This window comes from Vulpes lagopus, chromosome 1, assembly GCF_018345385.1.
Source record: "Vulpes lagopus strain Blue_001 chromosome 1, ASM1834538v1, whole genome shotgun sequence".
NCBI classification, from domain to species: Eukaryota; Metazoa; Chordata; class Mammalia; order Carnivora; family Canidae; genus Vulpes; species Vulpes lagopus.
This window is the reverse complement of record NC_054824.1, coordinates 142,922,735-142,947,405: the sequence shown is the minus strand read 5'-3', so window position 1 is coordinate 142,947,405 and position 24,671 is coordinate 142,922,735. Positions and strand designations below refer to the sequence as shown.

At 53.1% G+C, this 24,671-nt stretch overlaps 1 protein-coding gene across 4 annotated transcripts; it reads right to left on the bottom strand.

The window, feature by feature from the left end:
- Window positions 1-10,172: 10,172 nt before the first annotated feature.
- Window positions 10,173-24,444, bottom strand: NPR1 (natriuretic peptide receptor 1). Of its 4 annotated transcripts, none has more exons than XM_041756630.1 (22): window positions 22,949-24,444; window positions 22,285-22,484; window positions 21,769-21,882; window positions 21,228-21,363; window positions 20,774-20,865; window positions 19,948-20,083; window positions 19,636-19,720; window positions 18,966-19,086; window positions 17,946-18,020; window positions 17,761-17,838; window positions 17,259-17,363; window positions 16,943-17,017; window positions 16,683-16,839; window positions 16,262-16,417; window positions 15,839-16,007; window positions 15,107-15,253; window positions 14,900-15,023; window positions 14,691-14,759; window positions 14,269-14,443; window positions 13,938-14,036; window positions 11,296-11,387; window positions 10,173-11,123 (listed from the first exon to the last, which is right to left on the bottom strand). In XM_041756630.1, the coding sequence occupies exons 1-22, from the start codon at window positions 23,664-23,666 to the stop codon at window positions 11,061-11,063; spliced, it is 3,186 nt and encodes a 1,061-aa protein (XP_041612564.1). In that variant the 5' UTR covers window positions 23,667-24,444; the 3' UTR covers window positions 10,173-11,060. The 4 variants fall into 4 exon arrangements, with proteins under 4 accessions (XP_041612564.1, XP_041612571.1, XP_041612580.1 ...); XM_041756637.1 differs by having other exon boundaries at window positions 16,943-17,014; XM_041756646.1 differs by lacking the exon at window positions 13,938-14,036.
- Between the last annotated feature and the right edge of the window lie 227 nt (window positions 24,445-24,671).

Here is a 24,671-nt window from a genome sequence, read left to right as displayed (position 1 = left end):
AAGGGACTCTAAATGGCCAAAATAATCTTTGAAAAAGAAGAGCAGAGGTGCCTGGGTGGCTCAGTTGGTGAAACATCTACATTCAGCTCAGGTCATGATCCCGGAATCCTGGGATCAAGCCCACATCAGGCGCCCTGCTCAGTGGGGAGCATGCTTCTCCCTCTGCCATGGCTTGTGCTCCTCTCTGTCAAAAGAAAATCTTAAAAAAAGAAGAAAGAAAGAAAGAAAGAAAGAAAGAAAGAAAGAAAGAAAGAAAGAAAGAAAGAGAAAAAGAAAAAGAAGAGCAAATTCAGGTGACTCATACTTCTCAATTTCAAATTTTAATATAATAAGCTACAGTAATGGAATGATGTTGTCCTGGCAGAAAGATATACATATATATCAATGAAATAAAACTAAGGGTCCAGGGGCCGTGGTTCAGTTAGTTACATATCCGACTCTTGATTTCACCTCAGGTCATTATCTCAGGGTTGTGGGATTGAGCCCTGTGTTGGGCTCTACACTGTGTGAGGCATCTGTTTGGGATTCTTTCTCCCTCTCCCTCTACCCCTCCCCTTGCTTGCATTCTAAATAAATAAAAATCTTTATTTTTTTAATGTTTTTTTTTAATTTTTTATTTATTTATGATAGTCACACAGAGAGAGAGAGAGAGAGAGGCAGAGACATAGGCAGAGAGAGAAGCAGGCCCCACGCACCAGGAGCCTGACATGGGATTCGATCCTGGGTCTCCAGGATCATGCCCTGGGCTAAAGGCAGGCGCTAAACCGCTGCACCATCCGGGGACTCCAATAAAAATCTTTAAAAAAATAAAATAAAGGGATGCCTGAGTGGCTCAGCGGTTGAGTGTCTGCCTTTAGCTCAGGGTGTGATCCCGGAGTTCCGGGATTTAGTCCCACATTGGGCTCCCTGCATGGAGACTGCTCCTCCCTCTGCCTATGTCTCTGCCTCTATGTGTCTCTCATGAATAAATAAATAAATAATGTTAAAATAAAATAAAATTGAGAATCCAGAAATAAAAGAATAAATCTATAGACAATTGTGATGCCTGGCTGCCTTAGCCAGTAAAGCACGTGACTCTTGATCTTAGAGTCATGATTTTAGTTTATTTTTTATTTTATTTATTTATGATAGTCACAGAGAGAGAGAGAGAGAGAGAGAGAGAGAGAGAGAGGCAGAGGGAGAAGCAGGCTCCATGCACCGGGAGCCCGACGTGGGATTCGATCCTGGGTCTCCAGGATCGCACCCTGGGCCAAAGGCAGGCGCTAAACCGCTACGCCACCCAGGGATCCCTAGAGTCATGATTTTAAACCCACATTGGTCATAAAGCTTACATAAAAAAATTTTTTTTAAAGATCTTATTTATTTATTCATGAGAGACACACACAGAGAAGCAGAGACATAGGCAGAGGGAGAAGCAGGCTCCCTGCAGGGAGCCCAATAGGGGAATTGACCCCAGGACCCTAGGATCATGACCTGAGCCAAAGACAATCACTCAACCACAGCCACACAGGCATCCCCTCAAAAAAATTTTTAAAGTTTTTTTTTTAAAGATTTTATTTATTTATTAATGAGAGACAGAGAGAGAGAGACAGACAGACAGACAGACAGAGGGAGAAGTAGGCTCCATGGAAGGAGCCCACCAAAATTTTTTTAAAAATTATTTATTTATCTATTCATGAGTGACAGAGAGAGAGAGAGAGGTAGAGACACAGGCAGAGGGAGAAGCAGGCTCCATGCAGGGACCCCGATGCGGGACACTATCCCAGGACTCCAGGACCACACCCTGGGCCAAAGGCAGGGGCTAAACCACTGAGCCACCCAGGCATCCCTCGTCACACACAGAGAGAGAGAGAGAGGCAGAGACATAGGCAGAGGGAGAAGCAGGCTCCATGCACCAGGAGCCTGATGTGGGATTCGATCCCGGGTCTCCAGGATCGCGCCCTGGGCCAAAGGCAGGCGCTAAACTGTGCCACCCAGGGATCCCCCTCACCAAAATTTTTTTAAATGGAGGGCAGAAAACTTCAATAGACATTAGTCCAAAGAAGATACACACATGACCAACAAGGACAGGAAAAGGTTCTAAAAATTGTTAGTCATTAGGGAAATACATGCTACAATATAGATGAACCTTGAAAACACAATACACAAAAAGACAATGTATGATCCTGCTTATGTGAAATATAGGTTACCAGGGGCTGGGAAATGTGGGAATGGCAGGTTGTTGTGTGATGGTCATAGAGCTCCTATTTGAAATGATGAAAAAGTTTTGGAAATAGTGGTGCTGATTGCATAAGATTGTGAATATGACTAATCCCACGGATTTACAGACTTAAAAATGGTTTAAATAGCAAATTTTGTGTTATGTGTATTTTACCACAGTAAAAAATAATTTTTAAAAACTATAATGAGGGTCGACGCCTGGGTGGCTCAGTGGCTGAGCACCTGCCTTCAGCCCAGGGCGTGATCCTGGAGACCCAGGATTGAGTCCCACAAGGGGGTTCTCTGCATGGAGTCTGCTTCTCTCTCTGCCTCTGTCTCCGCCTCTCTCTGTCTGTGTCTCTCATGAATAAATAAATAAAGTCTTTAAAAAAAATAAAGAAAGAACTATAATGAAGGGCAACTGGGTGGCTCAGTCAGTTAAGCGTTGGACTCTTGATTTCAGCTCAGGTCATGACCTCAGCGTAGTGAGTTGGAGTCTATGTCTGGATCATTCTCTAGGCATGGAGCCTGCTAAGATTCTCTCTCTCCTTCTGCCCCTCTTAATCTCTAATAAAAAGTAAATAAAATATTTTAGGGACTCCTGGGTGGCTCAGTGGTTGAGCATTTGCCTTTGGCTCAGGGCATGATTCCGGGTCCTGGGATCGATTCCCATATGGGGCTCCCCACAGGGAACCTGTTTCTCCCTCTGCCTACATCTCTGCCTCTCTCTCTGTGTGTCTCTCATGAATAAACAAATAAAATCTTAAAAATAAATAAAATATTTTTAAAGTAAATAAAATCTTTCAGAAATAAAATAGCTACAATGAAAAGAAAAATCCTTGGGCTGCCTGGATGGCTCAGCAGTTTAGCGCTGCCCTCAGCCCAGGGCCTGATCCTGAAGACCCGGAATCCAGTCCCACATCAGGCTCCCTGCATGGAGCCTGGTTCTCCCTCTGTCTGTGTCTCTGCCTCTGTCTCTCATGAATAAACAAATAAAATCTTTAAAAAACAAAACAAAACAAAAAACAAACCCAAAGACCACAGCTCAGTGCATAATGTGATCTGGAACGGTATCTTGAACTGAAAAAAAAGAAAGTATTTGTATAATGTACATTATTGGAACAACTGGAAATTGAAAATTTTGCATACATACTATAGATAAGAGCAAGTTTCCTAATTTTGACAAATAGTGGTTACATAAGAGAGTGTCCTTGTTCTTTAGAATTATATATATATTATATATAATATTTATGCATACATAAAAGTAATATGTAAATATATATATTTACACAACATATAAAACCTTAACCATTTATTTTTTTTCTTAACCATTTATATTACACATAGAGAGATTGTATAATCATACAGAGAGACAAAAAGAGAATGGTACAAAAAAAGTGATAAATGTTAACTGGTAAATCTGGTTAAAGGGAATACAGAGATTCTTAGTAATCCTTTCTTTTTCATTTCTTTTCTTTTTTCTAAGTAGGCTCCATGCCCAGTGTGTAATCCAACTTGGGGCTTGAACTCACTACTCTGAGATTGAGACTTGAGCTGAGGTCCAGAGTCAAACACTTTTTTTTTTTTTTAAGATTTTTGTTTATTCATAGAGACACAGAGAGAGAGAGAGAGAGAGAGAGAGAGAGAGAGGAGTAGGCTCCATACAGGAAGCCAGATGTGGGACTCGATTCCGGGTCTCCAGGATCACACCCCAGGCTGCAGGTGGTACTAAGCCGCGAAGCCACCGGGGCTGCCCCCAGAGTCAAACACTTACTTAACTGATGGAGTCACCCAGGTGTCCCTCTTTTTTCTTTTTTTAGTACTTTGCAACATTTTTGTAAGTTTGAAATTTATTAAAAATTTTAGGTGTGCCTGGGTGGCTCAGTGGTTGAGTGTCTGCCTTTAGCCCAGGGCATGATCCTAGAGACCCAGGATGGAGTCCCACATCGGGTTCCCTGCGTGGAGCCTGCTTCTCTCTCTGCCTGTGTCTCTGCATCTCTCTCTCTCTCTCTCTCTCTCTCTCTCTCTGTATCTCTCATGAATGAATAAATAAAATATTTTTTAAAAGTTTTTTGTTTTTACTTCTTTAAAATGTTATTTATTTATTTATTTATTTATTTATTTATTTATTTAAGATTTTATTTAGGGAGTTAGTGACACTCATGCATTGCTGGTGGATGTGCAAGTTGGTAAACCTCATATGGGGGCAGTTGGAATACATATAAAAATGACAAACACATCTATCCTTTGACACAGCAATCCCACTTCTAGAAGTCTGTCTTGCAAGTGGATATACCACATGGAACATGATAGAAAGCTGACGTTATACAGTAGGTATGAGCTTAAACATTACAGCATTGTGTATCACAGCAGCAAGCTAAAGACATGTCAGAGTCCATCAGCCTGTTAATAGACTATGACATATCCACAAAATTGATACTATGCAGCTACAGGAAGAATAAGGCAGCTCTTTCCAAACTAATATGGAAGGACTTCCAAGATATATTATTTTTTTTTTTATAATTTTTTTTAATTTTTATTTATTTATGATAGTCACACACAGAGAGAGAGAGAGAGGCAGAGACACAGGCAGAGGGAGAAGCAGGCTCCATGCACCGGGAGCCTGACGTGGGATTCGATCCCGGGTCTCCAGGATCGCGCCCTGGGCCAAAGGCAGGCGCCAAACCGCTGCGCCACACAGGGATCCCTTTTATTTATATTTTTAAAAAGAGTTTATTTCTTTATTTCAGAGAGAGGAAGAGAGAGCATGAGTGGTGGAGAGGGGCAGAGAGGGGGAGAAATAGACTCCCCATGGGGCAGGGAGCTCAACACAGGGCTCCATCCCAGGACCCTGGGATCATTACCTGAGCTGAAGGCAGATGCTTCACCTACCTAGTCACCAGGCGCACTGTCCAGTGGTGTATTTATTTATTTATTTTAAATATTTTATTTATTTATTCATGAGAGACACAAAGAGAGAGGCAGAGACACAGGCAGAGAAAGATGCAGGCTCCATGCAAGGAGCCTGATGTGGGACTGGATCATGGGACTCCAGGATCACACCGTGGGTGGAAGGGAGGTGCTCAACCGCTTAGCCACCCAGGTGTTCCCCAGTGGTGTTTTTTTTTTTTTTTAATTTTTATTTATTTATTTATTTATGATAGTCACACAGAGAGAGAGAGAGAGGCAGAGACATAGGCAGAGGGAGAAGCAGGCTCCATGCACCAGGAGCCCGACGTGGGATTCGATCCCGGGTCTCCAGGATCGCGCCCTGGGCCAAAGGCAGGCGCTAAACCGCTGCGCCACCCAGGGATCCCCCCAGTGGTGTTTTTAAATAGAAATATTGTGCTCTATGTGACATAACTCTCTTCTTCCCCATTTCCTGTATGAAAATTTTAGAAAAATTGGTATTTTCTCTCTAAAATTTTACACAAAATAGGGTGAGATTTAGATTAAGAGCAGGAAGGTGGGGTGCCTGGGTAGCTCAGCAGTTGAGCATCTGCCTTTGGCTTAGGGCATATCCCAGGTCTGGGGATTGAGTCCCGCATCAGGCTCCCTTGTATGGAGCTTGCTTCTCCTTCTGCCTGTGTCTCTGCTTCTCTCTCTCTCTCTCTCTCTCTGTGCCTCTCATAAATAAATAAATCAAATCTTAAAAAAAAAAAAAAAAAAACAGCAGCAAGGTGAGGGGTGCCTGGGTGGTTTGGCGGTTAAGCATCTGCCTCTGGCTCATGGTGTGGTCCTACAGTCCCAGGATGGAGTCCTACATCGGGCTCCCCCTGTGGAGAGCCTGCTCTTCCTTTGTCTATGTCTCTGTCTCTCTCTCATGGGTAAATAAATAAAATCTTAAAAAAAAAAAAAAAAAGGCAGCAAGGTGAGAAAAACTGTGGGGTTGGAGGGAGGGGTTGTGGGTGGCCACAGGTTCTGTGATAGCCCATTGTGTGACACAGGCAGGGAGGTGACTGCTGCCTGCTTTCTGCACTCCTCAGACTACACCTGAATGATTCTGCTCCAGCCCAGGAGGCAGGTTGTCACAGGGATGTTGGCAATGGAGGGTGAGCATGGGAGCTCACCCAGAATGGTAAAGAGTTTGGAGTCAGATCTGGAGAAATCTCTAAAGAAAACTAGTGAAGTTTTGTTCTAAGACTCTAGTAGGAGGGGGTGGGCACGGTGGTTGGAAAAGAGGTAGGAAGGGCAGTGCTAGGACCAGGGAGAGAGGTGAGAGGCAGATTGCCTTTTTTATAAATGTAGAGTTTGTATTAAATACCACCATCAAACAACTTAACATTAACATTGGAATGATATTCATCAAACAATGACTGCCTTGGACGCCTGGGTGGCTCAGAGGTTTAGCGTCTGCCTTTGGTCCAGGGTGTGATTCTGGAGACCCGGATCGGATCGAGTCCCACGCCGGGCTCCCTGCATGGAGCCTGCTTCTCCCTCTGCCTGTGTCTCTGCCTCTCTCTCTCTTTCTCTGTGTCTCTCACGAATAAATAAATAAAATCTTAAAACAAAAACAAAAAAACAATGACTACCTCAATGGCAGGATTTTAAGTGATTTTCATCTCTACTTGTTTATGTAAGTACATGTCATTTCTAGTAGACAATATAGTCATTAATCTTTTTTTTTTTTTAATTTTTTTATTTATTTATGATAGTCACAGAGAGAGAGAGAGAGAGAGGCGCAGAGACACAGGCAGAGGGAGAAGCAGGCTCCATGCACCGGGAGCCTGATGTGGGATTCGATCCCGGGTCTCCAGGATCGCGCCCCGGGCCAAAAGCAGGCGCCAAACCGCTGCGCCACCCAGGGATCCCTTAATCTTTTTTTTTTAAGTCTCATTAGATATATCTGGCTTCCAAACTCCCAATTCAGCTACTGAGCTACCTTTACTCTTGCTTCTCTCAACTACCACACAAGCAGATTTAATTCATCCTGAGCTTCACAATTTATATAAAAACTCAGCTCCCAGGCATCTGGGGGTCTCCGTCGGTGAAGCATCTGCTTTTAGCTCAGGTCATGATCTCAGGGATCCTGAGATTGAGTCCCAAGTGGGGCTGGGAAGCAACTTCTCCCTCTCCTTCTGCCCCTCCCCCAGCTCATGCTCTATTGCAGTTAAATAAAAATCTTTTTAAAAACCTCAAAAACTTAGCTCCAAGCTTGTCAAAACAAAGGACTTCCCAACCCAGCAAGATGCATCTTCTTTAGATGGCAGTTCAAGGGGCAAGACCCCTTGTCCATTTAAAAAAAAAAAAAAGATTCCTTCAAAAGAAATTCTGATAATTGGAGTATCTTCCTTATACTAGTAAGATTATTCTAATTACAGTTGTTCAAAAATAGAATGGTCTTAGTTCCAAGTCCCTGAAAGTTTTCCAATAGAACATGAAAGAAAAACCAGATATTTTAAAAAGGATGCTGACCCGGGATAGGCAGTTGGACTGTGTAACCTCTGTTTCTTATTCTCTCACATTTTTAGATCTTGCCAGTACCTCTCACTGAAGTGTCCAATTATGTGCTGCATTTCATTTCCAAATATTCTTTGAACATTAAGAACCCCTTACACCTACCACTGTGGTTTGCATAATGTAGACTCTTCATAACACTATCAAAGACTTAACTAGTTTGGATCACCTGCCAGTCAGCCTTTAAGCATGTAACAGGAGGAATTAACTCATGTAATCCTCAACAGCAGCCCATGAGATAGGGTCTTATTACGATCATTCCCGTGTTGAGGATTTTGCCTGGGTTCCATGTATCATGAAGGGACAGGGCTGGGATTTGAATCCAGGCAGGCTGTCTCCAAGTTAGCCTCCTAATCAACATGATGCTGCCTCTCATTTGACAGAGGTTTGAAATTGCTGCAGTTCTGAATACGGAGATCTATGTGGTATTTTGGCCTGGTTCTAGCCTGCTGTGAGTATGGTGGGCTGAGATAAGAAAGCTGACCTGATCACAGGACTTATCAACAGCCAAAGTATGCCATATGCAGTCCACATCCGAAAGCCAAAGGCAGAGTAGTAGTGGGATAGTTGCATCCTGTCCAGAAGGGGCATCACAGTGACTAACAGGTGTACAGACTCTGGAATCTCTGTTTGCTGTAGAAAGGTTCTTAAAGGGCAAGCAGCCCACTCACTCACTCACTGGTGCCACCTGTGTGATAGGGACCTGGGTGAGTGGGGTTTCTTCCTATCTGGAACCCCTCACTGACCTGAGGTTGGTACTAGCTCTCAGGAGGGTTCCTGATTCCTACCTGCCCTCTTCCTATGGTCTCACTCACCTCTCAAGCCTCCTTGCCTCTGCCTTGTGCAACACCAAATTCATCAGTATCCCAATCCTTCATCCTGGTGGCAAACACCTTCGCTGGAATCTTACTTTTGTTCCAACTCAATGAGAATAAATCTCCCTGGACAGCATTAGTAATTTTTTTTGGTGGTTAATTAATTTATTTTTATAGTCTTACAACTCCTGCAATTAAAAAATGACTTTCAGCCTGCAAAACTGGCCTCCGCAGCTAACTAGATTCCATAGATCCGTCCTGAAAAATATAAATCATTAAAAAATATGATTATTACTAAAAGTATTGTTATGACAAGTAAATAATTCAAGGTCTTTGACGTAGAGAAAAGGGGGGGGGTGATAACTGCCTCCTGCTCCCGCTATTTTATCTTGCAGTCCCCGGGCGCTGGGGCGGGGCCTCCCAGCGGCAGCTCGGCCGGCCGGACCCTGGCTGGACCCTCCTGCCTGGTCCTGCGTCACGTGGGCGCTGAGCTCACCGCGTGCGAACCTTTGTCAGCGGCCAGGCTCCGCTGGAGGCCAAGGAGGGCTGTGGTTTTCACTGTGACCCCTCTGCAGGGAAATCCCGTTGGCGCCCCCGGCCTCCCACCGCCACGGCCCGCCTGGGTCTCCTCTGCCCCCTGCAGACCCCCGCATCCTACACACCTCCATCCCACTCCCTGCCGTCTCCCTCGGCCCCCCACCCCCATGCCCAGCCCTGTCGCCCCCAGCCCCCCCACCCTGCACCCCCCCACCCCCACGGCCTGCCCAGTCTCCCCTGCCCCAGGGACCCTGGGGAGCCCAGCCACAGCAGGCCCCCCCGCCCCCTCCCCCGGAGCGCCCGCGCTGGAGCCGGGCTGCCCCGGAAGGATCTGACCGGCCACTTCCTGACATTGTCTCTCTGGACGCGGTCCGCGGGCGTCCAGCGCTCGCAGGCCGGCCCCCTCCCGGCCCCGGCCTCCCGGACGTCCCGGGGCACCGAGCGGGGCACCGAGCGTGGTCACCGGGGCGACCGTCCGGCCGGGGCGGGGCCCACCTGGCAGGCCCCGAGGGTGGGCGGGGGACGCAGAGCCGCAGGACGGGGGCTGCTGGCCCGCCCCACCTGCACGGCCCCCGGGAAGGGCCTGTCCGCGCTTGATGGATGGCCCGAAGAAATGCCTGGCACTTTCTCTCCCAGCGGGGGAGGTGAGGCTGCGGCCACCTCTCCCCCGCATTCATTCGCATTCCTGCCCGCCTGCTCCGGAAGGGCTGGGGTGGGTGGCCAGAGCAGGAGCAGGGCCAGCCGAGAGTCACTTTGTCTACACTGGCAGGGGATGGAGGGGCCGGTGGCCAATCCACATCTCCACGGAGGTAAAAGAGGATCCACCTTCCTTCCTGGCTCCCGGGCTCCGGTGTTGGACAACAGAGCGTTTCTCAAACTGCTGTGGTCCGCAGACCCTGGGAGCCCCCAGAGACCCTTCAGGGGATAGATGAGGTCAAGACACTTTGCATCATCATACCAACACAGGCGTCCTCTTCATGACTTGACAGGTACATTGAGGATAGGGAGGCAGTGCAGGCAAAAGGCTGGTGTTTTAGCTAAAATCAAGGCAGTGGCAGGAATGGGCACTCTATTCTTCATGACCCCACATTGGCAGTAAAAAAATAAATAAAATAAAAAGCCAGCTTCTCTTAAGAATGTCCTTGGTAAAGCAGCAACAAAATATTAACATGCGATTGGTTTATTATACTTATTTAAGCGAGTTAATAGGACTTGTTTTAATTTCTAATACAGTATATATGGATAGATTTAGCCCACATAAACAAGGACTCTTTGGGGCCCTCAGTGATTGTGAAGGGTGTAAATGGGTCCTTGGACCACAAGTGTCAGCACTGCTAGGGAAGGTCACAGGCTATCAGGTAGCTGGAGGGACCTGCAGCCATTGTCAGATATTCCATTTCCAGCTCCAGGAGCATGTCTCATTTGGAGTAGAGGGTAGGGAACATGGCTGTGTCTTCTGGCAACCTACTCTCCTTCTAGAGACAGTCACTAGAATAAAGATGTTAATGGCCTCTGTTCACAGGAGGAATTGATGTACGGGCCCGCAACCCCTGCAAACTGTTCCTCTCCCCTATGCAGTGTGCCCAGTGTTGGGCTGGGAAGGGAACACAGGAGTGTCTATGCCCACATGGGCTGGGCCCAGATGTGGACTCCCCTCGTCTCCTAGATTCACCTATCATCCCTTTTCCTCATCCCCCTAGAAGTCCCAGTGTAGCAACTACCTTTGGTGTTGCTTTATTTATTGAAGGAGTGGGGGCACAGGATCCAGGGGTCCACACCCTAGCTTGGCTTGGGTCAGGGTGGAGAGTGGGTGCCTATGTCTGTGTGTGTGCCATTGGGCAGGACTGTGTGCTCCAGGTCCATGAACTCCCCAAGTTCTCCCAACACAGTCCTCCTTCGGGGGTCGTATCTGGTGTCTCCACTGGGGCTAGCACATTTGAGTTGTTCAAACGTTCTCCAATCCTTTGGCAATGGCGGGGCTGTGAGTGAGGCTGAGGTCTGGTACCTCTGTTACCTCGGCCCAAGGAAGGGACAGCCAAGAGGGGAGGCAGGTCAGCCTCGAGTGCTGCTCCCCCGTTCCCCTAGGAGCCAGTAGGTGCGAACTTTGCCTTTGCCCTGGAGGGGAAAAGAAGAGGCGGTTGAGGTGGGGAGTAGCACACCTACCCACATTCCCAAATGAGAGGACAGGTTTAGGGATGGCAGTGAGGTTGCTTGAGAAAGGGTCTGGGGGAAGGTAACCGCCTCTGGGACCCCAAGGGATGGTGAGGGCAGGGGCCTTCTTCTCTACCTTCATTTCTACATCTCCTCGAAGCTCCAGCTCAAAACCACCAAACTCTTCCAGAACGGCCTTGGTCTCAGAAGACAAGTGGATCTTCAGGGCTGAGAAGGATAAGGGAGAAGAAGGGAAGGTGAGGGATGCAAGAACTGGGAGCAGGGGAGATTGGGAACTGCAGGGTACAAGGACGCTCTCTCTCCTTTCTTTTGGCCTGAAAGCCTCCTAATTCAGAGCCCCACCCCTCCATATAGAGAGTCTGACCATACTGGCCTCCACCTTAGAATTCTAGAGCTGTGTTGTCCAACTGGTAGCCATTTGTGGCTATTTAAATTTAAATTAATTCAAACTAGGGGTGCCTGGGCAGCTCAGTCAGTTAAGTGTCTGACTCTTGACTCTCAATTTTAGCTCAGGCCATGATCTCAGCATTGTGAGTTCAAGCCCTGCATTGGGCTTCACAGTGGGTGTGAGCCTAATTTAAAAAAATAATTAAAACTAGATTTAGTGGATCCCTGGGTGGCTCAGCGGTTTGGCGCCTGCCTTCAGCCCAGGGTGTGATCCTGGAGTCCCAGGATCAAGTCCCGTATCGGGCCACCTGCATGGAGCCTGCTTCTCTCTCTGCCTCTCTCTCTCTGTGTCTCTCATGAATGAATAAATAAAATCTTAAAAAAAAAAAAAAAAACCTAAATACAGTTAAAAATCCAGTTGTATCGATCATGTTTCTTTCTTTCTTTCTTTTTTTTCTTTAAAGATTTATTTATTTATCTTCAGGGTGCCTGAGTGGCTCAGTTGGTTAAGCATCTGCCTTGGGCTCAAGACATGATCTCAGGGTCCTGGGATGGAGGCCCACATCTGGCTCCCTGCTCAGGGGTGAGTCTGCTTCTCCCTCTGCCTCTGTGCTGTCTCATGTTCTCTACACACTTGATCTTAGCCAAAAGGCTGAGAAGTGATTCTCATGCTCTCTCTAAAATAAACAAGTGATTTTATTATTTTTTTTTACCATTTATTAAAGGTTTTATTTATTTATTCATGAGAGACACACACAGAGAAAGGCAGAGACACAGGCAGAGGGAGAAGCAGGCGCCATGCAGGGATCCTGATGTAGGACTTGATTCTGGGACTCCGGGATCATGCCCTGAGCTGAAGGCAGGCGCCCAACCGCTGAGCCACCCAGGCGTCCCAAATGGTTTTATTTATTTTAGAGAGAGAGAGAGCAGGAGTATGGGGAGGAGCAGAAAGACTCTCCAACAGACTCCCATCTGAGCTCAGAGCCTGATGCAGGGCTTGATCCCATGACCCTGAGATCAGGACCTGAGCTGAAATCCAGAGTCAGACACTCAACTGAATGAGCCACCCAGGCACCCTGCACAACCACATTTTAAGTGATCAATATCCTCCTGTGACAGAGGTTACTCCAATGGACAGCACAGATTAAAGAACATACTGGACAACATTCTAGAATGCCACCAGGTTCCAGACAGACAGTATAGCATGGTGGCTCGGATCCTGCTCTGTCTAGCAAATCCCAGTTCAGATACTCACTTGGGGAAGTAGAATAAATTCTGTACCTCATTTTCCTATTCTGTAAAATGCTGTTAGTGACAGTATCCACCTCAAGGCCTTGTCATGAGGATTAAATTTAATATTCTTAAAGTATTTAAACAGATTCTGGCACACAGGAAGCAGTCTGTATGTGGTCATTGTGACTCCTGTTTAACTCACATTCTTTTTATGGCTGAGAGAGCAGAGGCCTAGTGGAGGAGATCTGGCCCCTGGCTTAGTATTCCCCACACCTTTACCTTGCCCCTGCCACTCCTGGGGTCGTATCATAGTGGCCTTGTTTTGTTGTTGAACCATTTTGGAGAATGTGCTCCTTGAAGACTGGACCTCAGTGAGGGCCTTTCTCCTACTCTTGACTGTTCCAGACCCAGGGACCAGGGAGTATCTGCTGAACCGAGACCCTCTGGGTGCCCATGTAGCCCTTTTCCTGCCATGAGTCTTGGATGGGGTCTGCATAAACCGCCTCCATTGGGTCTGGGGCATCTTAATACCCCAAGGCCTGGCAGTGAGTAGTCACTCAATACATGTTTACTGAATTGAATAGTGTTGAATATGACAGGAAATAAAACTAGGGAAGAGGTAGGAGCAAGTATTTAATAGGTACCTACTGAATGCAGGGGTTGTGCTAGGTTTTCCACAATGCTGAGACAGGTATCGTTTTATAGATAAACAGCTGAAGCTCAGAAAAATTGAACCACAATTATGACCTAGTCATGTTATATGGCTTTCACACATAACTCTTCTAAGGTGTTTTATTCTCATCTGACAGATGAGGAAATGGAGCTGTGTGGTTTGTGGAGCTTAGATTCATACCTCGGGGGGCTGCATGAAGCAAGAGGCAGCAGGGGGTGCTAAGGAAGGGCTTCCCTTGGGGACTGATGGGATGGACACTGGCCTGAAAAGACTTTCAACCACTTGGCAGGCAGGGAGCTGGATCTCTGACTGGATGGGAGGTGATGTGCCCATGCTGACGTAGGGCTGGGAGGAAGAAGGTGGGGGGGGAGGGGCTGGTACACTGGGTGAGGGTGCTGCCCAAAGGGCCCCTCCTGGCTCTAGCTTGTCTGCTCTCTTCAGCCTGCCCGGGGCAGCCACCTTACCTTCCCCGTTAGACTCCATTCTGGAGGCAGTGTTGACCGTGTCTCCAAAGAGACAGTAACGGGGCATCTTCAGCCCAACCACACCGGCACACACGGGTCCTGGACGGAGTGAAGGCCCCTCAGCCACAGGGAGCAAGGGTGTTAAGGATGGTCGGTGGGTGCAATGGATGCTGGTTGCTGGGCAGGTCTGAGGTGTTCCCGGAGAGTCAAGAGGTGGGACCTGAGGCCCTTGGGAATCCAGGTGGTGTGTGTGTGGTTGGGACGGGTGAGGGGGGTGTCCCTTGGGGACAGTCGGGCCTGCAGATGGCCCCAGCCCCTAGGGTTCCCTCACCTGTGTGGATGCCGATTCGCAAGCGCAGCTCCTCCTGTGGCCGGTGGCGGATGCGGAAGGAGCGCACTGCGTCCAGCAGCGCCAGGGCCATGCGGGCCACCTCTCGGGCGTGCAGCAGCCCGTTCCTCACGGGGAGCCCCGACACCACCATGTAGGCATCACCAATGGTTTCCACCTGTGGGGCCCGCCGGAAGATGCAGGGCACGAGCACCGGCAATTTCTATTCCCTGTGCCACCATGTGCACCGTGTGCTGATCAGTGCCCCCATCCCCCAGGTTTCTCTGCCTGTCCCTGGGCTCCAGGTAACAGCCTCTGTCCTCATCTCTCGGTCTCATGGTCTCATCTCTTAAGGCCCTATGTCATTCTGCCCTTTACCTTTCTCTGATCCCGTCCAGTACTATGTGTTCTATTCCCACCCTCACCTTGTACACGTCAAAGTTGTCTATGACGGCATCAAAGCAAGTGTAGAGGTCATTGAGCAGGGTCACCACCTGCAAGGGATGAGAAGCCCAAGGGTATCAGGAGTCTGGGCCTCCTCTTGGGATGGGGTGGGGAGAGCAGCGGGTGGGCCTGATAGGGTGGAGATGCCAGGCCAAGCACGCTGGCGCGCAGGCGTCCTGTGTTGGCTCACCTGCATGGGCGTGCTCTGTGCGGACAGGGCCGTGAAGCCTACAATGTCACTGAAGTAGATGGTGACGCTGTCGAAAGCTTCGGCCTGGACCGTCTCCCCGCGCTTCAGCTGCTCAGCCACGGAGCTGTGGGGGCAGGACGGGTGCAGGGTCAGAGCACAAGGCGCGGCCGCTGGGGGTGGCAGGCGGTAGCAGGCCCTGGCACTCACTGAGGCAGGATCTGGTAAAGCAGGGCCTCGGCTCTGCGCTTCTCCTCCAGGTAGGCCTGGGTCCTCTCCTCCACCAACTCCTCCAGGTTGTTGGCGTACTGCTCCATGCGGGACAGCAGGTTGTCCAGGATGTTGCTACTGCTCTCCCTGAGGCCCAGGGGTGCCGCGGTGCAGGCGAGGGGGTGGCGGGCCAGTGAGAGAGGACCAGCACATGACTCAGGGCCCATCCTGGCACTCGCCCTTCCCAGGCTCCAGGCCAGCCCATCCCCAGGCTGTGGTGGGGCCCCGGGCAGGGTCAGGCTGGGGGAGCTGGGCATTCATCTCCCAGACCCCAGAGTCAGGCCTGAAGCTGCAGAGAGAGTGGCTACTGTGTTCATCTTTGTGAAGCACAAGCTGGTTAGAAGGAGGCCACGGTGGAGGTGGCTGGGGGACAAACGGGGACAGAGTGCGGACATCCAGGCTGGCAGAGGGGTGTCTGGAGGGCTCTGTGGGGTGGAAGTCCCTGTGGAGGGTCAGGAAGTGGGGGGTATGGGCTCCATGGGTCCTGCACCCCTTTAGACAAGGGGCCCTTGGGGGGGCGATGTTGGGAGGGGTGGGACAGCTGGGTCACGCAGCACACATAGAGTGGGAGCTGCAGTGGGGTCCCTGTGCCTCTGGAAGAAGATTTATGTGTGGGGCACAGTGTGGGGCACACTCTAGGGGGCAGGAGGGGCTGGGAACTACACCAGCAACCTGTTGAACTTGCGTAGCATCAGGCGAATCTGCTGGAAGGGCGGCCGCTCCTGCGGCTCCTCGGCCCAGCAACGCTGCATCAACTGCCCCAGCTCTTCCAGGTGACTCTGCAGGGCCAGGGAGGGCCGGAAGGGGGGCTGCTCACCCCGGGTCACGCGCTCCACGATTTCTGTGGTGAGGGCAGAGGGACTGATAAGAGGGGCCCTCTGAGGGCCAGGTAGAGACAGGGAGAGGGCCAGGCCGGGGACGGGGCAGGCATGCATCGGGGTCCCTGGCAGCAGAGCCACAGAGGCTGGGGGCTGAACCACATTCCAGGTGACAGCATGCTGGTGACTCCAGGGGTCCCTCGCTCTGGGTCTCTCGCCCTGGGGCCACTTTAGTTGCAGCCGTGGCAGGGTTGGGGACAGGGTGGTTCTCTCTCACCTTTGGGGCTGAGGTCCAAACCTTCCACATGGAAGACACCGCTCCTTAGGGCAATTTCCTGAAGAATGATCCCAAAGCTGTACACGTCACCTGCTTGGGAGCCCCGGGCAGGAGGTGAGGCCATTCGCAGGAGCTCAGGGGCTGTCCACAACTTTTCTGCAGGTCAGAGGTCAGGAGTCACAGGGCGAAGGGCAGGAGGAAATGAAGTCCTGGAAGATGTGGCCAGAGCAATCTGGAGCCAGCATGCCCAATGCTATGGAGAAAGCCTGGAGACCATGGCATCAGGCTGCCCTTTCTGCTGGCAAATGAACTGAACCAGGAATGAGAGAGGTGTGCCACACCCTTCAGAAGCCAGGCATCTATCCCCTTGCTGGGTGGGGCCTGGGGGGGGGGTGTCTCAGGAGTCAGAGTTGGGGCTCACTAGCATAGAGGATGTGGCCTTGCTCTGGTTCCGGATCCCTGAAACTCTCCAGCCCAAAATCGGTGATCTTGAGGACGAAGCGCCCATCCACCACACAGTTGGATGACTTGAGGTTGCCATGGGAGCAAATGGCCCCGTTGTGTAGGAACAGCATTCCCTGGGAGATTGTGGGGGGGCAGAGTTCTGGGGTGTGAGACCTGAAGTCGGGGAGAAGCATGCCCAGCCCCTCCCCTACACATCCCAGGCTCCTCTGCGCCCACCTTGACAATGTCGTTGGTGAGAGAATACCGGAACATCCAGTCTAACGTGATGCCCTCATTCTCCAGAATGTCCTGCTAGGCAATGAGTCACATATACACCTCGGGGACTCCAGGAGGGGTGCAGAGGCCTGCCCACAGACCCTGGCATGACGGGACGAAGCTCTGGATTTACTCTAGTGCATCCATCCCCCCACCCTTTTTACAGATGGGGCAAATAAAGGTCAGAAAGATGGAGAAGCTTGCCTGAGGTCCTATGGCCAGTAGGGGACAGAATCAGGGTGAGACCCAGGTCTCCTGTCACCCCCTGTTCCCTCACCTGCAAGCTCCCACGGGGACAGTACTCTGTGAGGATACAGATGTTCGGGGGATCAGTGCAGGCACCCACAAACCTGGTCAAGTGTTCATTCTGTACGTCCCGCATCTGGAGGTGGGAGCCAGTATCAAGGATCTGACAGAGATCTCATCCCTCACCAAGGGTCCCCCCACCCTTAGGGACCCCTCCATCTTCTTCATGCGCTGTTCACTTGGCAGACATCCTAGGACCCTGGTGGCTCCCACCAATGTCCTAAAGGACCCTCCCCCAGAATCTGCTCCCTGCCCACTGGGCCTCCTAATGCCTCTATCCCCAGAGGCATTAGATAGGGCCCCTCATGGGGCCCCAATCTCCCGTCCCTCCTCCCGGATGCCTCTCCTAGTCTCTTCTTCCACACACAGTATTTGAGGGTCCATCCCTGTCCTGGAACACCCTGTGGTCCCCCTGTAACCTTCCCTGTCTCTGGGACTCTCCCCTAGGCCCCTGCCTCACTCCCCCACATTACATGCTTCAGCTCAAACAGGACTTTTCGCGTCAGCTCAATGCGCTTACGATTCACACGTTTCACAGCCACGAGGTTGCCCTGGGCAAGGAATGGAGGATGTCACCGAGATGGCCCAGTGGTGGGGTTCCAAGTGCTTCGGGGACACTGTGCCCACCCCGAGGACAGCAGTTCTTCCCCTGGCCCACCTTATAATATGCTGTCTTGGCAAACACTTGGAACTGGCCCTCCGTGGTCAGCAGGGAGCCGTAGTTGGAGCCTCTCTGGAGGGATGGAGAGCAGGAGAGGACAGTCAGTCAGCCTGGGAGCTCCACCGTACGCATGAGTCCCTGGCCCGGCGGCCTAACCTCTGTGTCATCCTGCTTCTCAGTCCACATCATCAAATTCTTTCCTTATTTCTCTCTCTCTCTCTTTTTAAGATTTTATTTGAGAAAGAGAGAGGGACAGAGAGAAAGAGAGAGAGAGCGCACATGCACAAGTGGGGGGTGGGGAGGGAGGGGCAGAGGCAGAGGGAGCAGGAGACTTCCCACTGAACAGGAGGCCCCGAGGTGGGGCTCAATACTAGGACTCCAAGATCATGACCTGAGCCACCCAGGCACCCCTCATTTCTTCTTTAAATGTATTTTTGCGTATACTATTTTTTAAAAGATTTACTTATTTATTCTTTTTTTTTTTAAGATTTTATTTATTTATTCATGAGAGACACAGAGAGAGGCAGAGACATAGGCAGAAAGAGAAGCAGGCTCCCTCTGGGGAGCCTGATATAGGACTAGATCCCAGGACTCCAGGATCACACCCTGGGCTGAAGGGAGGCCTCAACCGCTGAGCCACCCAGGCGTCCCTTATTTATTTATTCATGAGAGACATAGAGAGGCAGAGACATAGGCAGAGGGAGATGCAGGCTCCCTGCAGGAGCCTGATGTGGGACTCAATGTGGGACTTGATCCGGGGACTCCAGGATTAAGCCCTGAGTGGAAAGCAGATGTTCAACTGCTGAGCCACCCAGGCGTCCTGCATACACTATTTTTGATCTTTGAAAGCCTCCTATGAAAGAGGCTGCAAGGACGTAATCATTATCTGAGGTGGTCTCAGAGGGGCTGCAGGCCTTGCCTCAGGTCACACAGCAAGCAAAGGTCCTCTACCCTAGCACCAGGCACTGCCCTGCCCCCACCCCACACCCCCCCCCCCCCCCCCTCGAGGGTTCTTACCCCACTCAGGGTCAGCCGGCTGCCTGTGCTCCGGAGGTGCCTCTCAAGGCTGCTGGGCTGCACGTCCTCCCAGCGCACCCGCCACAGCTCTGAGGCCAGCTCCTTCTCCAGCTGCATCTTCCTGGGGTGTGAGACCTCCATCTGAACCCACGTCTGAACCCCTGACCCTGTGCTGGGCAGCTTAGCAGCCCCACCTCAGAGCCCTGGGAGCAGGGCAGGTGCTGACAGGTGGCTGGGGGAGTCCTCTCCTGTCAGCTGAGAGTCAGGATGTGTGGGGGAAGTCCTGCCTGCCCCTTGGAGACCTTGGGCAGTCACTTCATGTCTCAGCCTCCTGTCCTCCTGGCCAAGTGTCCTGATTTAGGAACTGGAGACCTCGACATTTATTTCAAAGCATTATTATAAGAATGAAAAGAAATAGTGCACGGCAGGGCCTGGCACACAGTCTAGGCTCAAGCAGCACTCATCTTCCTCTCCTTGCATTCTTCTGGAATTAACATCTGCATTCCATCTTGGTCTCCCACTGGAAGGCAGGAGGCTTTTTAGCCTCCGTCCTTCCCCATCTCCTGTGGCTTTCCTCCACTGCCCCTCCCCCACCCCAGGTCCCTGCTACCTCCTCTGCTGGTTCTGCAGGCCTCCCAGCCTCACTCCCCACCCTCATCCCAAGGCTCACCTGTATATGAAGAAGGACACGGTCAGAATGCTCAGCAAGGAGAGGCTGCCCACCAAAGCCAGCACTTCCAGGGTGGAAAAGTGATCTGCATAGGAGTTCAAGTTACAGGAAGAGAGATTTTGCTTCGAGAACAGGAGGAGGAAACTTCTAATAGTTAATCAGTGAACTAGGAAGATGGATGAAGGGAGGAAAAAGGCAGGAGGATTCTCTCCAGAAAGCCCACAGTGTGGGAGAGGAACATCTCTGACTCCTGAGGCAGGGAGATGATGGAATGTCTCCAGAATGGAGGCCTGGAAGGCAAGAGGCAGTCACCTTGGCTGCAAGCTGGGTCCTCGTTGTCAAAGCCGCATTTGGGGATGTCAGGAGGTGGGTACCCCAGAGGCCAGCTCAGTTTGCGCCCCGGCACAGCCACCAGCTCTTGGGAAGTCCCGTTGTAGTTCAGAACAACCTATGGGAGGGCCGGAGTGGTAGGCGGGCCAAACCTGGGGTAATGCCTCAAGTCCAGGGGAGCAGGGCTGCTTCCCGCACACCCCATGTCTGCTTCCAGGGCCTGTATCGGGCCGTCCACAACTTAGCAAGCCTGATGAGTACCCATGTTGTCCGAGTGGAAAAGTCTGGCTTTATAAAGAGAACTCTGTGTAGAACCCCAAATTTGACATTGAGGAAGTTTATAATCTCTGATAGGAGCACATAGCAAACAGGAAAAGGCCATGTTGTCAGGCCATGTTCCCAGGCCTAACCTGTGCACCCCTCCTACAGGAAGTCTTCCCTGGATGATTTACTCCTTACTGTGTGTGGCTTCAATTCCCTCCTGCTCCTGAACTTGAAGAGTTGTGTGGTCCCCACGTCAGCCTGTTTCTGCTGGGAGAGGGTCCTGCCCACTTTAGGAGACATGGGACTTCCTGAGGGTGGGCTGTGCTCCCCCCTCAGACATGGGGTTCCCCAAAGCTAACACCTATGAGTCACTATCATTCCAGTTGCTCCTCCAGATCTTTTACCCAGGGCTCTCCAAAAGTGAGCAAGCATGGTAGGGTGACCCAGAGCAGACAGATGCCCTGGCAGGGCTATGGGGGGGTGGCGAGGGGGAGCATGAGATGTCATTCCCAGGGGGCACCGTCCTCTGAGGCCACAAGCTCACCCTGAAAGTGCCAGTCTCAGGATGCATGTCCCAGAGGGAGAAGTCGGTCTCCCGATCTCCGTTGCTGTCCATTTTCAAGTATCCTGTCACACCTGTGGCATGCATGAAGATGGCTGTTTTGAGAAAGTGGAAATTCCACACACTCCCCCCAGGTTATCTCTACCCTTTGATCTTCTCTGCCCTCTAAACATATGTGTGTGTATGATATACACACATGTATTACTAATAACGACAGAAGGGGCATATGTTTCAGCAGTAGGAATGAATGAGGTCGGGCACTTAGGAGGACTTCTTTAGGGAGCAGGGAAGATGGGAAAGGGCCCCAGGGAAGATATAAGAAAGGGAAGGACAGGCAAGGCTGAGTGATCCCCTTAGCGGTAGGCTAGAGGCTTCCTGGGACCTCCTGCCTGGGGCACCCCACAGTAGCCTATCTCTATCACCTCCAGCCTCTGACCTTGGAAGCTTCGGTTCCTCATCCGCTGAGTGATGGCCTCCCCATCTGTGACAGCTCCCCCATGTGCCAGAGTCTCTGTCACTGCCTGGACATAGAGCAGGAGCCCATCGTGGAAGGACGCTGGGATGGTGTTCACCTGCAGGTGCCAGCAGAGCTAGGCTGGGGTGGGAGGGATGAGGGGTTCCAAGTGGGCCCTATGGGGGAGGACATGGGGGCCCTGGGGGCTTGGATGAAGGTGAGAGGAAACATCCCCATGGGATAGAGATTTTTACTGCTTCTAAGATGCCTCCACATATCTCTCTGCTTCTGAATGCTACTGGGCAGATAGGGCAGGACAAGTCATCATCATTTTACTGATGAGGACCTGAGTTTCTGAAGCTGAGCAACTTGTCAAGGTCCCTCTTGGTCGTCAGGAGAACATGGCAACTGGGGGAAGGGGAAACAGGGGAGGCATGGGCTGAGAGAACAAGCTGGCTGCCAGCAGAGGGCCATGGAGAGGGGGCTGGATGTCCATGCTGGAGGGTCCCAGGACCCCTCCTACCAGGCCGTCCTCCACGGTGAAGTTGAACTGCTCATGGGCCAGGTGTTTTAGCTGCTGCAGGAACTCCAAGTACTCAGGATTCTCCGGCTCTTTATAGGTAATGATTTTAGCAGCCTGAGGAAAGGGTCAGAGCTGATCCAGTCCTCCCAGTAGCCTGGGGCCCACCTCTCCCAGGGCATCTCTGCTTCGCTCAACAGCAAAGTGGAACGGCTGTCAGATGCTGCCTGCTCCAAAGCATGGATCCAATGGGATGGCTTCTCTAGGTGTCTTGGTGGGTGGCAATGGAGCATCCTCCCACCTCAAGCCCATTCGCTCATCTTTTTAGCCTCCTGGCTCAGAAGTCTCCCGGCCCTCTCTATACAGCCATCAGCCCTTCTGGCCTGCTTACCTACCTTCCTGAGCAATCAAGAGCCTCTTTTCTGGAACCCCTTCAGACCTGGAGGAGGAACCTAGGGCCTAAAAGCTAGGTGCCACAAGCTCAGAGTCCCACAGCCTGGGTTTACAGCCTGGACACACCTGAAAGGCCTGGTGGGCACTGACATCCTGCCCATCCCCTCTCTCCCAGGGCCTGTGGGGAGCAAGGCCGGGGGCACCTTGCAGGCTGTGTCCAAAGAGGTCCAGGTGGAAGAACACGTAGTCCTCCCCACTCAGACCAGCTTCCATGGCCAAAAGCATCAGAGTTCTGAAGGCATCCGGGGAGCTGCATATGTAGATAACTGGGGAGGGAGGGGGTTGGTCAGAAAGAGAGAAAAGCCTAGACCGCGGCGGAGTGGGTCAGGGAACTCGGGGAAGGAAGTCCCCAGACTCCGGGCTGCTCCAGGCGGCGGCGGGAGAAAGGTGGAGAGCGCTGGGAGGGGTCGGTGGGCGCCCGCGGTGGAAGGAGCAAAGATAGCTGGAGGCGGGCCGGCGGAGCCAAAGGTGGGGAAGGTGGGGTCAGCCGGAGAGCGAGAGGAGGCGGGCCGGCGGGAGAGGGAGCGTGAGGGGAAGATGGAGGGAGAGGCCGCTGGGAGGAGGCCGAAAATGGAGGAGAAGGAGGAGGGCCGGGCATAAGCCGAGGCCCCCGGGAGTGTCAGGGCGCGGCAGGCACCCCCCGCCCCGCGACCCCGGGGCGAGCGGGCGGAGGCCGAGGGCCCGGGGAGCTGCGCGGAGCTGGAGGACTGCCGGCCCGCTCGCCCCTCACCTCGGCCTTGGCGCCTGACGGTGTGCAGCAGCAGTGCGTACTGGTCTAGGTCGCCCTCGGCGAACTCCAGGTGGTCCACGGTGATGTTGAGGCGCTCGCGCACGCGCACGTACAGCCCTTCCACCACGAAGAAGCAGGGCTGGTCGTCGCCCGGCCGGTAGGCGTAGAGCACCAGCGCGCGGCGCTCCCAGCCCAGCCGTCGGTGCAGCGCCGCCACCAAGTCGCCCAGCTTGGCGTGGCTGGGCCCCGCGCGGGTGGTCAGCGCGTACTCGTCTTTAGCCCCGAAGCCCAGCGCGGGGGCGCCGGCGGTCAGCAGCGGCACTCGCCAGTGCGCGGTGAAGCGCCCCACCGGGGCGGCGGCGTACACGCAGCCGGGGCCCAGGAACACCGCGGGGCTGTGCTCCCACTTGAGGTCCACGGCGGCCAGGGGCGCGGCCGTGTCGGAGCAGACGCCCAGCGCGTTCTCGCTGCTGCCCAGCACCGTGCGCACCGTCCAGCCGGGCAGCAAGTCGGGCTGCGCTCTCACCGCGGCCAGAGCCAGCTGCACCGCCGGCCCCACGCGCGCCCACGACCACGGGTACGAGGTGTTGGCCAGCGGCAGCACCACGGCCACCGTCAGGTTGCCCGCTTGGCTGCCCGGGAGCAGCAGCAGCAGCAGCAGCGGCGGCGGCGGCGGCGGGAGCGGGAGGGCGCCGGCGGGGCGCCCGGGGCGCAGCATGGCCTCGGCGGGCGAGTGCGCCCCGCTCACGGCCTCCTCGGCCCCCTTCGGCCCCCTTCGGCTCGGCGGCCCGCCGTCACGGGCACCCGGCGCGCCCACCCCGGGGCACGCCGCCCCCTCGAGCGGGGCCGCTCGGGGTCGGGGGCGCGTGGCGGGCGCCGGCGGGGGGGCAGGTGGGCGCGAGCCGCGGGGACCTGGGCTCGGAGGACCAGCGCGCCGGTGCGTGTGTGCCGGGAGGAGCGAGCGGTCGGAGGAGGAGGGTGGGAGAGGGCGCGAGGGAGGGAAGGGGAGTGGAGTGTGTGTGCGCGCGTGAGCGCCGGCCCCGGGAGGGTGCCAGCGGGGGCGTCCGGCCGTCCGGGGGGGACAGGGGAGGTCCCGAGCCCGGCTCCGAGTCCTTCCTCCCGCCGCTTCCCCTCCCAGACTCGGCGACTGGATCTTTAACCCCTTCGTCCCCGCCCCGAAGTGGCGGACCTGCCCGCGCCCCCAGCCCGCGCGCTTTCCCCAGGGACCCTCCACGCCCTCCGGCTCCGAGAGCCGCGCTCGCGGCGGGGGCCTCCTTGCTGCGCGCGGGAGCGGACCCAGGGGACTTGAGGGGGCCGCGGGACCGCGGTGCGCCCCACCTCGCCCCTCCCCCTCCCTGGCTCCGTGGGGGGGCGCTGTGCTGTTGGGGATCTTGGCAAGGAAAGGTGTGAGTGTGCGCAAGTGTGTGTGCCTGCGGGTGGACGCGAGGGGGGCGGGTTTCTGGAAAGGGCGTGGAAGTGGGGGAGCCCCGGGTCCTCGTGACTCGGCTCATCCAGGACCGCCCCCGCCCCCAGCTTCAGGTCCGGCGGGTTCGTGGGGTACAGGGACCCAGCGGCCGGGCGGAGTTAACCCTTAGTTCCCACACAGGTTTAGGGATGGGGAGCTGGGGTGCGGGGGACGACGACCGGGGACCCCCGGGGCCGCTCCCGGAAGGCAAGTGTGAGTTTGTTTCGGGTTTAGGGGGATATTTAAGTGGGATTTGCA